This window comes from Pleurodeles waltl, chromosome 3_1 (genome assembly GCF_031143425.1).
Source record: "Pleurodeles waltl isolate 20211129_DDA chromosome 3_1, aPleWal1.hap1.20221129, whole genome shotgun sequence".
Classification (NCBI taxonomy): Eukaryota; Metazoa; Chordata; class Amphibia; order Caudata; family Salamandridae; genus Pleurodeles; species Pleurodeles waltl.
In genome coordinates, this window is record NC_090440.1 from 637987145 (window position 1) to 638003993 (window position 16849).

General features: G+C 45.7%; 1 protein-coding gene across 1 annotated transcript in view; it reads right to left on the reverse strand.

The window, feature by feature from the left end:
- The window catches only part of LOC138283523 (mucin-2-like), a gene marked incomplete at its 5' end in the record, with an annotated part of 528362 nt that overhangs the window by 270933 nt on the left and 240580 nt on the right, over positions 1-16849 (reverse strand). Inside the window, one exon of the mRNA XM_069221463.1 lies at positions 6224-6255. Coding sequence (XP_069077564.1) covers positions 6224-6255 — 32 coding nt within the window. The remainder of the gene's footprint in view (positions 1-6223; positions 6256-16849) is intronic.

A 16849-nucleotide genomic window follows, 5' to 3' on the forward strand; every position in this document is an offset into this window, starting at 1 on the left:
AAATCAGCTGCGTTCCATCATGCAGCTAGGTTGGACATTACAGACACTGAAAAATGGCCGCATTCCATGGAAGTATATTAACGATCGTGAATTGTTCACTGCTTTTAATCTTTCCAGGGAACAGCAGACAATGGCTAAAAGAGAAGTTAGTTTCACCATGCTTCATATTGAAAAGTTAGATAAGTTGCCCTTCACGGTAGCAGAGAGTCCTTCAACAATTTGGCTCTTACATGTCAGAATTAATTTGCCCATTTCAACCTTTCGTTTCTCGAATTGCTTGAAGCATCTTGCAGTGGGCAGGTTGGAGCAACTAGGCGATAGCTATATTAAGGAAGAGTGGGAGCTGCCCTTTGATTATAAATGGTTGAACGGCAAAACACAGGCTTTTTTAAGCAGAAGTAAATGTGAGACTACTGTTAGTCATTCAATGATATGTAGGTGGGTGCCCCTTCATGGCCTTTGCAATGTGGGGGTTGTGAACTATTTTCTGAAGGATAATCCCGTCCCTTTGATTTGACTGGTATTTCATGTACTTTCCAATGGAAGTTATGTGGTACTGTGCGATCAAAGTTGTTGAGGCATGGGACCAGGAATTGCCTACGCAATCTCGGTCTCGAAGGTCATTACTTGTTGCGGACATGTTTTATTCCCCTCACATGAGAGATAAAAGTATCTGAAATGTGGCTCCACGTAGATACTATTGATGTAAGTTATGACAAGCTGAGCAGACTAAAAGTGCTACTGTTTCAAAAACAGGTCGCGTTGTCATCCGCTAGAGAGACTTATGCTCCCCAGATAGTGAGATCATCAGCCAAGATACAATCCCTATTAAATACCATCTCCCCCAAGCACTTTGGAGAACTGGTATCCAGAATATGCAATGCTTCAAGCACTGCTGGGATTGTCCATTTCCTTAAGGTTGTCGGGTCTGGATTCGTGTCCATCTTCCAGACTGTTTTCAGAGTCATCCCATCAGCCAACCATCCACTCTTTTCAAGCGTGTTTGGCGGTTTTCTGATTATTTTGGCATTGATTGGTGGACTACTACTGCTATTTCTTCTGAATCACAGTGTTTGTTTCTTTCCAGCCACGCAGAGCAATGGAGCAGCTCCCACTAACTCAACTGTGCCGTGAACGCATGGTTCAGATCTTCGATGCCTCCTTGCTGGTGGAATTGGAGCGTGATTGGTCGTTGTCATTTCGGCCACTTCTCTGGTGCGTACAACCAGTTTTCCGCTGTGTGTGGTGCCTCTTAGAGCACCTGCCTATGGTGTGTCTTGCTGTTGCACCGGCATCTCCTGTGGACCAATAACTGCTGGTGTCCCTGATGAGGGTTCATTCATGGTTGTGCCCCTTGGGACTAAGGCTGCTCAGCAAGGCCACTTATGAGCCTTCGGTTCTGATATCTGCTATGGAAAATGGCAAAGCTGCAGGTGGACCTGCACAAGAGACTGACACGCACTACTGCTATGTGGATCCGTCTGCCCACCCGGTGATCGATCTAACATCTGACGATGTGGACTCATTCTTGAGGTCCTTGATTGGTGACTTCGATAACACTCTTCGAGATCATGACTATAGCAAACAATTTGATGAATTGGCTTGCCATTCCCGATTCAGAGTAAGCATTCAAATTGCCTTTACTTTGGCCTGCTGTGCTTGTCATGGTTGACATTAAATTTCTCTGTATGTATTTTAACGAATATTTTTAACTACTACTTTCAAAAAATAAAAATAAAGACCTTTTTAGCTAGTTTTTATGCTTTTAGCTTTTAGTCCAGAGCAATTTTAGCATTTGGATTAATTCACCTTCAATGGCGTCCAGTTATGGCATCATACTTGTTACCGCAATGGGGAGGGTGTAGTGAATCCTAGTTTGTTTTAATGGTATAACAGGAGTTAGCTTAGCCATTGGCTTGCAGACTCGTGCCCCCGTCACCTAGTGACTTTTAAACTACTTAGCTTGTTCTGTCTTAGCCCATTTAATTATTTAATACTTCTAAGATGGCTGCTTTGTATATAGTTAGGCCATTTGTTATGATTTGTATTATCAGTGCCACCGCGTTAAGTTGTCAAAATCAAGTGACAAGGACAAACAAACTGTAGGTGTTCACATTTAGGGACTTTTCCTCTTCATGCTTTCGAGGGAATTATATATATTAATTGCAACCCCAAGCATGCCTGTTATCTATTGTTTGGGAACAGACCTACATCAGGGGTCCAAGTAGATCTGTATAAATACACCACACTTTAGACAGATAATCAGAGGGATTCCGACCAGAGGGCATCGCCACCATCGCTGATATCGATGTTGCACGTCGTCTTGACGCTGACTCAGTCTTCGTGTTCCTGCGGAGTCTGAGATAGAGACCTCATTCCAAGGTAACGAGGGTTGGGGGCTCCTCTCATGGACATGGCATTGGCAGATTAGGTTTAACATACCCAGGTCTCCTTTAGGTAGGAGGTTAGGCCTATGATGATAGGGTATTAGGACATATTATACACTTTGGGGGTCATTACGACCTCAGAGGTCTTTTCGCAAGACCGCCGAGGTACCGCCATGCTGAAGACCGCCAGTGGTGGTGGTCTTCCGCGCCGCGTATTGTGACCGCTGGCAGGCCGCTGTCCTTTTTCGTACGGAAAGCCGCAAGCAGCCATACTGGCGGACGGCAGGAAAGTGGAGGCTGCTAAACCTCCACCGCCATGTCAACAGAACACCGCCCACTGAATCACGTCCCATGATTCGGTGTGGCAGTGTTCTGGTGACGGTGTTCTGGTGGCGGAGCTGCCCCCATGGATCCCGTCCCCTCCCGGAGGATCAACGGACAAGGTAAGTTGATTGTCCGTTAGGGAAGGGGGTGGGGTGGTGTTGTGTGTTGTGTGCGTGCATGGGGGTGTGCGTGTGAGAGTGTAGAGGGGTGAGTGAGTGAGTGTATGCGTGCAGGGGGTGTTGTGTGTATGGCAAATGTGTGCGGGTCAGACGGTGTGCATGTCTGTTTGTATGTGTGCGGGTATGTGTTGTCAGGGTGTATGTGTGAGTGTAGGGGTGTGTATATGTGAATGTTGGGGGGGTGTGCATGTAGGGGTGGGTAAATGAGCATGTTCGGGGTCGAGGTGGGGAGGGGGGTTGTGGCACCTTTGGGGGTGGCAGGGGTGTAGAGGGTGTGGGGGGAGGATTCGAGAGGGGTAGCGGGGGGTGGGGGATACCCCTATCAGTGCCAGGGAAGGAATTCCCTGGCACTGATAGTGCCTACTGCCATGGATCTCATGGCGGTTCCAAACCACCCGAGATCCACGGCGGTATGCAAGGTCCTGATAGGGCAATCTCCAGGCCAGCGGTCTTCACCGCCATGGCGGTCGGAATGGTGAAGTGGCGGATGACTGTAATTCCATTTTTTTTTTCGCTGGCCTGTTTGCGGTCTTACCGCCGCTTTAACACCGTCCACCAGGGTTGTAATGACCACCTTTATGTCTTTTCATGTTATTGCAAGATGGTGGGGGTCATTGTATTAATGACTCTTGTCTTTACAATTCTGTTTCTTGTCCTGTATATTATCCTAATCATTGCAGCCCATGCAATTTATCGCAGATTGCAGTTGTGTTAAATAAAAAATATTGAAACTTTACTGCATCTTCATTATTGCCTGTGTTTGGTTGAGACATGATATATCTGTGAGAAAGGGGTAATCTCCTTTTATCCATAACACTCCCTGAGATGTCATACTCTTGTGTCCAGGCATAAAGGCTGCCACAATACACTTTTTACTATTTGGGTTTTTGGTGAGGTGCTGCTAGTGAGCCGGAAGGGTTGGGTCTTGTTATAGGATAGGCATGGTCACCTACAAACATAAGTACTGTCATCCTTAAACCAGCAGTCTTGCCTAGAGCAAGAGTCCAAACTACGACAATGGTGCAGTCAGATTTTAAATTGTAATTCTGAAAATGGCACTTTTTTTAAAGTTGGCATTTTCTTACTTTAACCATCTGGAGTCTTCTGCCTGTCTCTAAATACATGTCTGGGTGGGTGAATGCTGGACTTTTGTGCATTCCCTCAGGACAGCCACAGACAAAGGGAGCTTAGATGCGAATGATGGGCAATCCAGAGCTTGATGGGTCATGTGGAGCATAATGGGAGGGAGGAGTTGACAGTCTTGTGGCCCTTGAAGTGACTATAAAGTGCTGCTCTAGTCCAAAATCCACACATTGACGTCACTGTACCACTCAGAACAGGCTGATCTCCATAGATACAGACTCATTGCCACTGCTGCAAGGATTAAGGACATTTCATTGCAGTCAACACCGGCATATAACCACTGTTGCGAAGATTGCGAACACCACATTGCATACAGTGTGACACATTGCATCCATTCCTGATGCATCCCCGATTTTGCATGGCTCTGAGCCGACGCATTGCATACATATACAGGATCAGCACCAACACATTACCTTCTTTACTTCTTGCATCTTGTTCTCGATGTTTACACAACTCCAAACCAAGGTACTGTTTCAGTGGACCAAGACTGGCCCCTGTATCTGACCCGCACTCCATCGCGCTCGGCCTGACTTTTCAGGTTTGACCCAGTCTAGTTCGACCAGATTACCCTGGTTGGCGCTTCCTGCTTCTTAACACTACAGTTAAGCTTATTTTTTTAAATTCATATATCAACTTCTACTTATTGGATTTTTGTTGTTTTGGTCTGTTTTGTTCATTAAATAAAGCTTTATATTTCTAACAAGGTGTGGTACCAATACTTAACACATTGCCTCTTAAGTTAAGCCTTACTGCTCTTGCCAAGCTATTAGGGGGTGATTGTGGTTCCTGCTTGGAAAGGGTGAATACCTCTTCCACCCAGAAACCCACATTCTAACAGTAGGTCACTTGGAAATCTTGTTTTAAGGTTCAACACTTTGGCAAAGTGAAGACAGAGCCTTAATCTCCTGTGTTGAAGCTCAACAGTCCACTAAATAAACATACTAAAGTCATTATCAGCTAATGACAATGCATATGAGGGGAAGAAAATTCAGAAGCAAGGGATATAAAAGCTTTCCTTGTTTTAGCGGTAATTGCAAGCCTCTTGGATTACTGCTTTTTAAACTGATTGCTGGTTCTGACAGCAGGTATTGTTGTACCTCAAGTATAGTATAAATGAATATGACTGCATCACTCTGATGTTCTTTTGTATCCAAAGTGTGTAGTGATGTCAACAAAAGACTGTATTGTAAAATAAGCAAGTAGAGGTTTTAAAACTATGGGCCAGATTTACAAATATATGGTCTCAAAATACTAGTAGCAAATTGTGACTGGTATTTTTGCGGTCAGTTTTTAAAAACTGACCTATGTACTAATAGGTCAGTTTTTAAAAATACGATTCGTGGTGGATTGTAATTCAACCCACCTCACGAATGTAAATGAGGTATGTCTCAAATTGTGACTCACTAGGATTTGAAGTCATCACAACAATAGAGGGCTGCTGGGACCAGCAGAAAACCAGGTCTGTGATTGTCTTTCATTGAAAATGTTTGGTTTCATTAAAGGAAGCAAGATTGAATTAAAAATAAATACTTTTTTGTGTGGGTAGGAGTTGATAGCAGTCCTGTGGACTACTATCCATGCTTCAACAAATCTTTTTATTGACATTCACAAAGAGGGAGGAGACGGAAGGGGACACCCTTCCCTTTTGCAAGTGTATTACCGCCCCCTTCAAGGTGTTAGTAAATTTTAGTATATTAGATACTGATTCAGTATTTGGAAGGGACACCTACAACATGCCGCTAATACTTAACAAATCAGTAGCCATTCTCAATCCCATTTGAGGAGGTCAAATTAATACACAGTGAAAATCCTTCTAACAATCACAAATGCATAAGAGGAGACCTTGTGATTAGTAAAATGGTAAGAACATTTGGCCCTTAGCTATTATTAGGCATTACCATCCTCCATATATCACAGTACAATTGCTCAGTGTGAAAAACCATCCTAGATCATGGTGAACTGGATAGAGTGTGAACAGACTGCTGGCGCAGCTGCACAAAACACAACAGTCAGGATCCAGAGACTACTGAAAATGCAAATGTATCAAATAATTGACCTGATATAACATATGCTCTTTTGATTCTATGGATCTATTTGGCTATGTTTCAGTTAATAATAACTATTTGAACAAATTAGATGAGATCATTTACATATTGAATTGGTATAGGACTAGTTTTTAGTGATACTTACCTGTCTTTTTTCCCCTGTAGGTGATCTACAACCTGAAAGAAATGAAAATAAAGACTTTTAGAAAATGAAATTTATATTTTTCATGATCATTCTGTAGTCGGATGTCAGTCTGGTCCTTCATCATACTTTGCTATTTAAAAATATGGCTGGTGAACTGGATGAAAGACAGACTCCATCAAATTCTTCTAAAAACAATTTTGATAACAATAAGAGTAAGCATTGGCTACCTGAGAAAGCTGAAACCAGTAGACAGGAGCAGACGGAATGGTACACAATTGTATCAGCACTAAAAATACAACACAATTCTATGGATCTACGGTTGAAGTCACACTAGAAATGAACAATCACTTGAGAACCTTAATCAATTAAAATGTACAGAAGATTACAACTGATTGAATCCCGCCCCCCCCCTCTTAATTTGTGTTAGTGATTTCTGGTGCTGGGCACCGCCACTTATGTTTGAGGCCGGCACTTATTTTTCTGCCTCAAGCATTTACTGTAGGCAAAAGACACATATGGGAAAGATGGAGGAAAAGAAAAACGAAAAGGAGTCACAAAGGGAGAAAGCAAAAAGCTGGAAGAGTGAGCAGAAGGGGCATGGAGTGGCTGTAAAGGGATTAAAGAGGCCTGAGTTGGCTTCAGGATTATGCTACATCAGTATTCCTTGTTCGCACATTCAATTGCAGCAGCCGTGTGTTTCACAGGAGAGCGTTGGGCAATGCCACATTTTTATGTACAAATTAAGCACTGCTCCCTCCATGTTGCACATGGTTCTAAAAGAGAATTATGCAAGTCTTTATTGGGTGAGGTGAAGTGTCTTATAATTTCCAGCTGAATTTGGTTTAGGTGCTGTTCTCATCGTCTATTAGTTTTCTGGCATAATACCTATTTATGGTCTGGCAAGTCTAATAGTTTTCCAAATCGAAATAAAATGGGTGTAGGCTGGATTTTGGGATATGAGAAATGAGACAGTTAGCCAATGGACTACAATGACATTATTTAACAGCAAAAATGTAATTTCTTTTTGGTGAGCCTGAGATGAGATTTAAGAATTGTGGCGATGCGCAAACTGACCAAAGCAAGCCTTTATCAGGAATATTCTGCGTTATTTAAGTAACTAATTTGCACATGCTTGGTTACTTAGCTGTAAGCCTAGTACATCACATTGTACTCACTAATTAACAGATTCCTTGATTTGTTGTTTTTCTTCTTACAATTATTATTATTATTATTATTATTATTATTACTAGTAGTAGTAGTAGTTAATATACTTATTTTAATGTAACATATTTTAATAAGGTTTTCTGAAACGTACAACAACAGAAGAGGGCAACTGGGAAAAGGGGAAGGGATACAGTGTGGATTGTACATATTAGTTGTTTGAGAACAAGCCCATAACACTCTTCAAAGCCCAAATAACCGTAAACAATTGTTAAAATGAGCTGCATGCACAACAATACACTTACTACGTAGGAGAAACATAAATATTACGCATAATGAAAGGTGCTGCTCTAAGTATGTACAGGTCTCGGATTACTGGGAGGGGGGGTTGCAAATGGAAAGAGGAGAAGCATGGGGCTTGCTGGAATGGTGGTGGATTTTGTCTGTATGCATTAGAGCGACTTTGGGATGAGGAGTATAAATGTGTGAGGTGTAGCCCTTTGAAAAGATATTCAGAGGGATGTACGATCAGGGTGTTGTCCAGATGGGAGGGAGGAGGGGGAGGAGAAGGGTTGAGCAAATTAAGGGTGGGGCTAGGCATACTCGGAAGTCCAAGCGAAGTTGCCTAGCATTAGGCCTCAAGTTGGGTGGAGCCCCACTGAAGAACTTGAAGAGGACATGTGATTATTGCTTACCCTTTGTGGGACGTCACTTAATAAGGCTGACCAATGCAGGGAGATGGGGTATTTGCAGAGGCCTTGAGTTTCCTCACTACAGAGTTCTTCTTCCTATGCCGTACTCCATTTGTGAAGGGCACTGTACTAGGCCTCTACAAGTGGTGGGGTGTCGGGGGACAAGTGCATGGTAATTGTGCGCATTGCTAGGAGTAGGGCTAACGCTGCAAAATGGGTGCTCAGTTTGTTATGTTTTCTGAACCTAAAGATGCCGAGTACACACACTTCCCAACTCCGCAGTTCTGGGAGCCCTGTTAACTCACTTGGCATTGTATGGATGTAATCCTAATATCCCTGGAGGGCGGGGTAGGACCATACGACATGTTTGATATCTGCATCCGGGGTGGGGCATCATGGGAAAGTTATGTGTGCAGCTGCATGGTATCGGTTCAGTTGTGTGGGAGTAAGGTACGTGCTATGTAGGATATTGAACTGGATATTTTTAAAGTGTGAATTCGGCAATACTTGCTGGGGCTGCTGTAGCACTCACTCTCATTCCTTATAGTGCATTCCTCCCCCCCCACGAATTCCTCCTCCCATGCGTGTCTTAGTGTAGTGAGGGGAACATCACATCACAAAAGATACAGATGGCTTTAAATAGCCAAGCAATTAGGTAACAACCTGCACCCATTTTCAGTGTGGTTTGTATAACTGGATGGGGAGGGGGTTTTGGGTCTAAGGATCCCCACAAGGTGCCACAGGTATGATGGAGCTGCCTATACATTAAGAACTGACCGATGGGGAAATTATAGTCAGCAGTAAGCAGCTCGAAGGTAAGTAATTGTCCATTAGAATAGAGGCTGCCGGTCGTAATTATAGAGTAAGAGGTCCAGGGCGCTAGCTCCGTGGAAGAATAGAAATCTGGGCAGCGGGGTAGGCCGACCAGAGGGAAGTTGGAGGCATAGGGCGGTTTATCATTGAGGAGGCGATAGATTATTTTCTTATAGGTTCAGGCCACCGTAAACTGGAGGAGGCGAGGCTCGAGGGAGGAGGAAGTCACATACAGTCACAAGTTGAAGGATACCTCGATCTCCACAAGTGTCTACCAAAGTAGCACTCCACCATCCAGCGAGATAGAGACTGTAGCTTTGCAGCTAAAAAGTATCCCTCAAAAGAGGGGGAGTCCAAGTCATCCTGGCCCACAAGGAGCTGCAGTTCCTGCAGGGCCAGTCAGTGCCTTTTAGGCCCCATACAAGTGTGGATAGGGGGACATGCAGCTCTCCAAAAAAGGAGTGCAGAGGCACCGCCGGGAGTTTGGCAAAGAAATAGAGTAAACAAGGCAATACTATAATTTTGGCTAGTGCTATCTTGCCTAACAAGCAGAAGAGATTGCCAGAAGATCATTTGTGAACCAATGTCCACCAGTGCCCCACAGAAGTTCCCATTGTAAGGTCTGTAAGTGAATGGTATAGCCAAATCCTCAGGTATGGCGTTGCCTCTGGGCACCAGATGATTTGTGTTGTACCTACTCCTTGTACCTTTTTAGATGGCTTTCACCTGCCGTCCGGGTTTAAGAGGGTAAATAGCAGACTTGGACCAGTTTACCTGAAGTCCAGAAGCAGCTGCCAAATTGGCCAAAGTACCATGAAGCTCATCTTCCTGTCCCCGAGATAAAGGAGAAAATTGTCTGAGTACACTGAGACAGCACACAATGTTCCAATTGTGCCCCTCACTCCACTCCGAAGTTTGATAGCCAACGGCTCCATTGCCAGGGCAAATAATAAAGGGGAGAATGGGCAGCCCTGTCAGGTACAGTGATGGACTGGGAAGAAGCACAAGACATGGGGGCCAAATTGAGCCTGAGATGTTGGGTTCCGGGAAAGTAACCAAGTATACGTGAACAAGGCTCATCCGACACCCATGCGTTTGAGTTCCAGGAAAGATAGTCCCAGGATAGTGTATCATACACTTTCTTCAGGTACAGTATAAGACAAGCAGCCCTTGGAAATAAGCTAGTTACTCTATCCTGGACATGAAAGAGGCACCAGATGTTTTGTGATGTGCAGCACCCAGGGACAACGCCATTCTGGTCTTTATGCACTAGAGTTGGAAGCACCTGGGAATACCTGGTTTCTAGGACCTTTCAGAGTATCTTCTAATCCGCTCCCAGAATCACAGTTGGTTGGTAGGAGTCTAGTCGCAGCTCACCTTTCTCCAGAGTGGCCTGGTATATTGATGTCAGCTCAGGCACTAGTGTGCTGGAAAACATGGCATAATATTCAAAGTATATATACCTATTTTATAAATCACAACTCATACAGGTAAGTGCCAATGTGCTGTACATAGAACAACTCAGTGAATCAGTGAAATCAGCTAGAGAATCAGAGGCAGCTCCTCTGTGATAGTGGAAGAGCATCACTCCCTGCTCAGAGTCAGGCAATAACAAATAAAATGATAATAAAACAGTTTGATTATCATTACATTTGTTACTGTCTATCTGACAGCCATGGAATCTAGGGCGGGCCAGGCCAACGCATGTCAGTTTGGCCGGCTGTTTTAGGATGGCCAAACCGACATGCACACTTACATTTTTCCAACCCAGCTGTGGAGAAATGGCATAAGCTCCCTGAGCTTGAGCGAGCATCAGACCAGCCCGCTCAGGCCAATGGGGCACTGCTTGGTTTAGCATGAGAACAGCATCTGGATTGGGAGCCTGTGCTTTGTGCCCCAGTAATTGCCGAGAGAACGAGGAGCACCGAGGCGGCCGCTGCCTTCAGTCAAAAGGAGAGAGGAAAAATGCACCTTATCTATTAATAAATGGCACATTTTTCCTCCCCACCAGTTCTGGCGCAATTTTGGCTGATGTGCGCCAATGAACATACCAGAGAGTCATAGTGAAATGGTGTGTGCACTCTCTAAAGCATAGGTTTTGTACTGCAAAGGTATCCACCCTTACAAAAACTATTCCTTAAGACTTTTGCCACTTTGTATTTATGCTGCACAATGCAGCATGCAAGCAAAGTTAGAAAAATGTAGAGAAATGAAAACAATGGTCCTTGTAATGCCTACCTTGAGAAGGAGTAGGGTTTTGTTGCAAATCCCTGTCTACCAACATGACTAGAAAGTGAGTTACACCAAAACACATGGGTGGTTCCATCGGAATGCCAATGTACCACCGATGGAATGCCCCCTTGATGCAAAGTAGCTCAAAGTTTGTGTTATTTTGAGATACTTTCCAATGCAAATCAGGATTTGCATTGGATAGTAAATCCCACCCAAGCAATTTGTGCGGGGTTTACATCACAAAAGTGATGCAAAGTGAGGGCAAAGAATTGGTAAATCTAGACAAGACTTGCTTCATCATTCCATTGTTTAAATGCTTCTCTACAGTGGCGGCTGCTACCAATCAAAAGAGGCGGGCGAAGAGGGGGGAGTGTCGGGGAGGTAAAAATTGAAAAAAACAAAATGACCAGCTGAAAAGTGGAAGCAGCTCACAGTTTCAGACTGTGTTTCAATAGGCCATATCCCTGTGCCACTCCCTCAGATTCAGAAGTGGGCCACGGGCCCAGTGCATCGCTATCCAGCACCTCACAACCAATAAGCTGATAGCAATCAGACGTCTAAAAGTGCTGTGCACCTCCTTATCATGTCCCAGCATCACCAGTAAAGGCATCAGGCTCCACCAATTCACCAGTGATTGCCTGTAGCTCCCTGAACACACCCTGTCAAAATGCCTGAACTCCAGGGCAAAACCAAGCAAAGTGTGCAAACCCCACCTCCTCCTCACTGCATCATGGGCAGCCTGCATTATTGCGCAGTCCATATCTGAACAGGCGAGCAGCCGTGTAGTGCACCCTGTTGACATACTTTAAGTGCCAGAGTCTATTTCTGCTATACAATAAGATGGACTTTACGACTGAACAGCAATAATGCCACTTCTTATCACAGATAACAATCCCCAGGTCTCCCTGCCATTCAAGTCTATCCTTTGATACTTCGGGCCTGCACACCTCCTGTGAAAACGCATAGAATCTCGCCACGATTTGTCAGCGGGCTGCTGTTTGCAGAAGAGAAGAGAACACTAGCATTTTGGGGGGGTTCCACGACATAGTCACCTAACAGTCCCCGCAATGTATGACGCACTCCGTAATAATTAGATTGAGTTAGAATGGTGTGTCTGTTGCTACTCTCTCGGACTACATCCCAGCTGCACAGCATACTGAGTCCCTCCTCCACTGCAATGGGAAATCTAACTGCACCAGTGTTGTGGCAGGGGTGAGTGGGTATATGATGGACTTATGCCAGTTTATACAAAGCCTGGAATATCCCCCAAACAATACTACCTCCCGCATCACCGGAGCGAGGCTGTGTTCCAGATTATGTATATAAAGCAAAGCATTGTCCGCATCCATTCTTCTTGGAGGGGACAAGCTAAAGACATAGCTACCAGGGCATACAACAATGGAGACAGGGGGCAACCCTGTCTAGTGCCTTTTATGCTGGTACTCACCCTCCTGCTTTGGGTGGCTGCAGCATGACCAGTGCCACAGCCACCCAGTGCCGGAGGTGAGATCTGAGGCATACAAGATGGTCTCCGAGCACCTCAAGGACCACTACAGAGACTCTGTGGTGGTCCTCGAGGTGCTCAGAGGCCGTCTTGCATGCCCCAGATCTCGCCCGGTGCTGGGTGACTGCGGCATGCCCAGTGCCTCAGCCGTCCAGTACCGGGGATGAGATCTGGGGCATGCAAGATGGCCTCCGAGCACCTCAAGGACCACCACAGAGTCACAGGGGTAGCATGGATGGCATGTATCAGGTCACCCACAGTCCCACACAATTGATCATTTTGCTGAATGCCCCTCTGGTGGTGCCCAAAGTGATCACCAATCGGTCAGCTACACCCCTTCAGGGCTCTGGTTGGTGAGGTGAGGTGAGGTGCAGGGCATAGCAGATGCAGAGGACTCCCTCACCAGTCTGCACTCGAGTGGGCAGAACACAACAGGGCCACGCAACATGCAGCCACTCGCAGGCCTCCTGGTAATGGGCAAGTATAACGATACAAGTCATGGCTGGGTATATATTATGCATAACTCCCATTATTTTTACATAAGAATGGCCTGCTCCCACCACAAGGCCCCTGCACAGTGCTCTGCTTCTGTGTCCAGGACCAGGACTAGCAGTTCACCCAGTAGTATAGTGGAGTGGGCCCCAGTGATGTCAAGGTTGGAGGGTGAGTGCCACACAACTTTGGCCGATAGCCCTTGACAGCTGTGCTGGACACGCCACTCCTCACATGCAGGCCCAAGCTCTTCCGCGGCTACACCCTCTGGCAGGGCTATCAATCCAGGTCCCAAGCCTCAGAAAATGCTAGTCTGGGCCTCCTGTGACCATGCCCCTCACACACTAGGTGCTGGGGCTAGTTGTTCAGTTCTCCGGGCATGTGGTACCCTGCAAGCAGCAGTAGGGCCACTCTGTCCGTTCCCACAGGATATGCGGCAGCATTCACGTAGGCTTCCTCTTGTTATGTGCCTCCAAAGCCCCCAAAGCCCCCAGCTCGCTGCAACCCCATCACAGAAGCCCAACCATGAGGCAGGCCCAAGGCTGACTCTTCTGCCGTTCTAAGTAGCCCCAAATTTAACTTGGCACATTGATCGATGTGACTGACATTACCAAGTGCTACCCTTCAGCTGCAGCCATGAGTTGTGCAGTTTAGACACCATGATTTGAAGGATTGAGAAATGGCCGAAGGAGCACACCTAAACGGTGGCAGTCGTCAAGCCTGGCAAACTCTGCCCAGTAATTACATCTTCCCCAAAATACACATGCATTGTTTTCACTGTGCTATGAATTAATCCCAAAGGCAAAACAATATAATCTTGACACATTCTTTAATAATGTTTAATGTCATTAAAAATCCATACAATAAATGTTCTTAAAAGAATAGCTGGAAGAACAAAAACTATTAATAGGGTGGTTCCCCTACATGGGTTTAGCAGCCCTACTGTCACTTCTGCTTGTACGCTGAATATGCAGATGTCTAAACACAAAGGCCTAGATTTACTTACAATTTATGCAACACAGTTGTAGGAATATGCCCCTTTTTGACATGGTCACCTCTCCTTTGTGCCTGGTATTTGATGCAATTTTGACTAAAGGTGCACCGGGTTCCTGCAAACCAGGCCTCCAGTGCCTGATCTCTTTCCCTAAAAATGTGCATTCCTCCCACCAATTGGTGACATCTTTGTCCCCCTGTAAGCCCATTAGTAAAGAGGGTTCCCAAGGGCTGTGGCATGTATTGTGCCTCCCTCGGTGACACCTCACCTAGCACACACAGACTTCCATTGCAGGCAGAGTGTCTTGGTGCAGCTAAAAGTGACAAATATGACATGGCACAACACCTGTGTGCCATGTCCCCTAACACTGCATGCAATATATGTAAGTCACTCCTACAGCAGGCCTTCAAGCCCTAAGTCAGGGTGCAGTATATTGCATGTGAGGACATATCGGCATGAGCAGATATGCCCCTGCTATGTCTTTATCAATTCTTAGACATAGTGAGTTAACAGTGAAGCCATTTTAAGTGCATGTCCAGGATAGTGGTCGCTACAAGTTCCAGAGCTACAAGATGGCTTCACTAAAACTAGGGATGTTTTGGTATCAAACATCTTGTATTAGCAAACCCTCAATGATTCCAGTGATGGATTTAATATTACATGCACTCAGAGAGCACCTTAGAGATCCCCCCTGAAAACCTACCAACTACTAGTGTGGGGACTGACCAGTTTTAGCCAGCCTTCTACCACGAGACACAAGTCTGACCTCCTAGGGTGAGAGCCCTTGGCCTCAGGAGGTCAACCACAAAGCCTCCTCTGGGAGAGTTGTTTACACACCACACCCAACAGGATGACCTGCAAACCTACATTCAAAGGCAGGGGCTTGAAAGAAGCCCACCGCCCTTGATATACAGATCTTGCTTCACTCAAAGGAGAGATGCTGACCCCATTGCCCCATTCCCATTCGGCACCTGGACAGGTGAGAAATGTAGCATTCAGGGAGGTGTGTCCACCCCTCAGGTCAGTTCCACCCCTTCAGTACCCTGCCTGATGTGGACACAACTTTTAGAACTCTGCCATCTTGGAGTTGGCACATTTAGGAACTCCGGACAGGGTTATGCCCACTTTTCACAGGAAGAGGTCATATGCGGGTGTAGTGGCTCAGGGGGTAAGTAGCCAATTGGCTACTACCCTACACTCCACAAAATGCCCCTAAATTAGGTATTTAGGGAATTCCCTGGCACCAGGAAATCAGATTCTTGCTGAACTATGAAGAAGGGCACCCAAGAGCTGCAAAAGCAAAGCCAGAGCAAGAAGCATCTGACTTGGCCCCAGCCCTGCCGGCCTGTCTGCTGTTCCCACCAATTTGCACTAAAGTCGACTAGTCTTGCAAGCTACTGTGTCCCAAAAAACCTGGGAGGCCTGCCTGTTTTTATCAGAGACCCAGGAACTCCTGTGAATCAGAGGACTGCTTCCCTGCATCTTGCAGAAACCGCAGGCGACTAAGAGGACTCAGGACCACAGAAAACCAGACACTGTAATGCACCACTGCAGCTGTGCTGCCTAGCCCAATTTGAAGTGGGTCAATGGTGCCAGCATGTTCCTCCAGACCTCCGTGGCCAATCCCACCTTGGACATTCCCACTGTGGACTCACTGATGCCGGCTGCAGCCTTTGCCCACAGGCCCCCTCCACTGCGAGTGTTCCCGGTGAGAGAACTCAATGCCTTGGGACACCTCTGCATCTGTCGCCCCTGGCCTGTAGGGAAGAGGACCAAAGGTGCCTCTCCATTTCACAGCAGCTCAAGACTTGAATCCACCTGTTGGTTCTTACTAACAAGACTCCCTGTCCAGAACTGCAGCCGGTTTTCAACCAGACCGTACACACATAAAAGAGCCAACATAGTCACGTTCTGGAATTTCAGGGGAAGACATGGGGTGATTAATAGCAAAAAATACAATCATGTGTGAAGTGGAGATACAAACAGACAGAGATGCTGCAGGAAGCACACCTAATGGCTGTTGAGCATAGGAAGATGTAGCTGAAATGGGGAGATTATTGAGCATAGGAAGATGTAGCTGAAATGGGGAAATTATTTTGGCATGCTGAATGCAATTTTGTGGCAAGTTGATTAGTTATATGGGTGGCCCCTGGGATACCACTATAAGCAGAAAAATTATTTGGAATGTGCCTGAGAGATATGTAGGGATTTCTGGCAAACTGTGTGAGTGTTCTACCTTCCTGTTGAATATATATGTACCAAGCATAGACACCCCTCCTTATATGAGGCGATAGCAGCATTCCCCCTGCCATATGTCCAAAATAAATTACTATGGATAGGGAGCTTCAACTGTATACTCAACAGATGCCTTGATAATTCCAAATCATCCAATAGGGCATTGGGGCACTCCCACATAACCCTGCTTGCTGCAATGGACTATGTGAAGTTAATAGTACTGTGGAGGACACAGCATGAATACAGTAGGGGCTATTCATTTTACCCGCACCCACTTGACACATTCTCAAGAATTCTAAAGAATTGAAATTGCCCCAATGGGCAAAAGACCAGCTAAGCAAATTCCCCATGACAGACCTTTTAGATTGTACACTGTCAGACCAATAATGATAAAATGGAGCTGAGGATGACAGGCGACTACGGGTGGGTGAAGAATTCCACTCTGCTGGTGGAGTTCCCAGAGTTTTCCCCATTCTATGCTCCACATGGAGCATGGAGTTCCA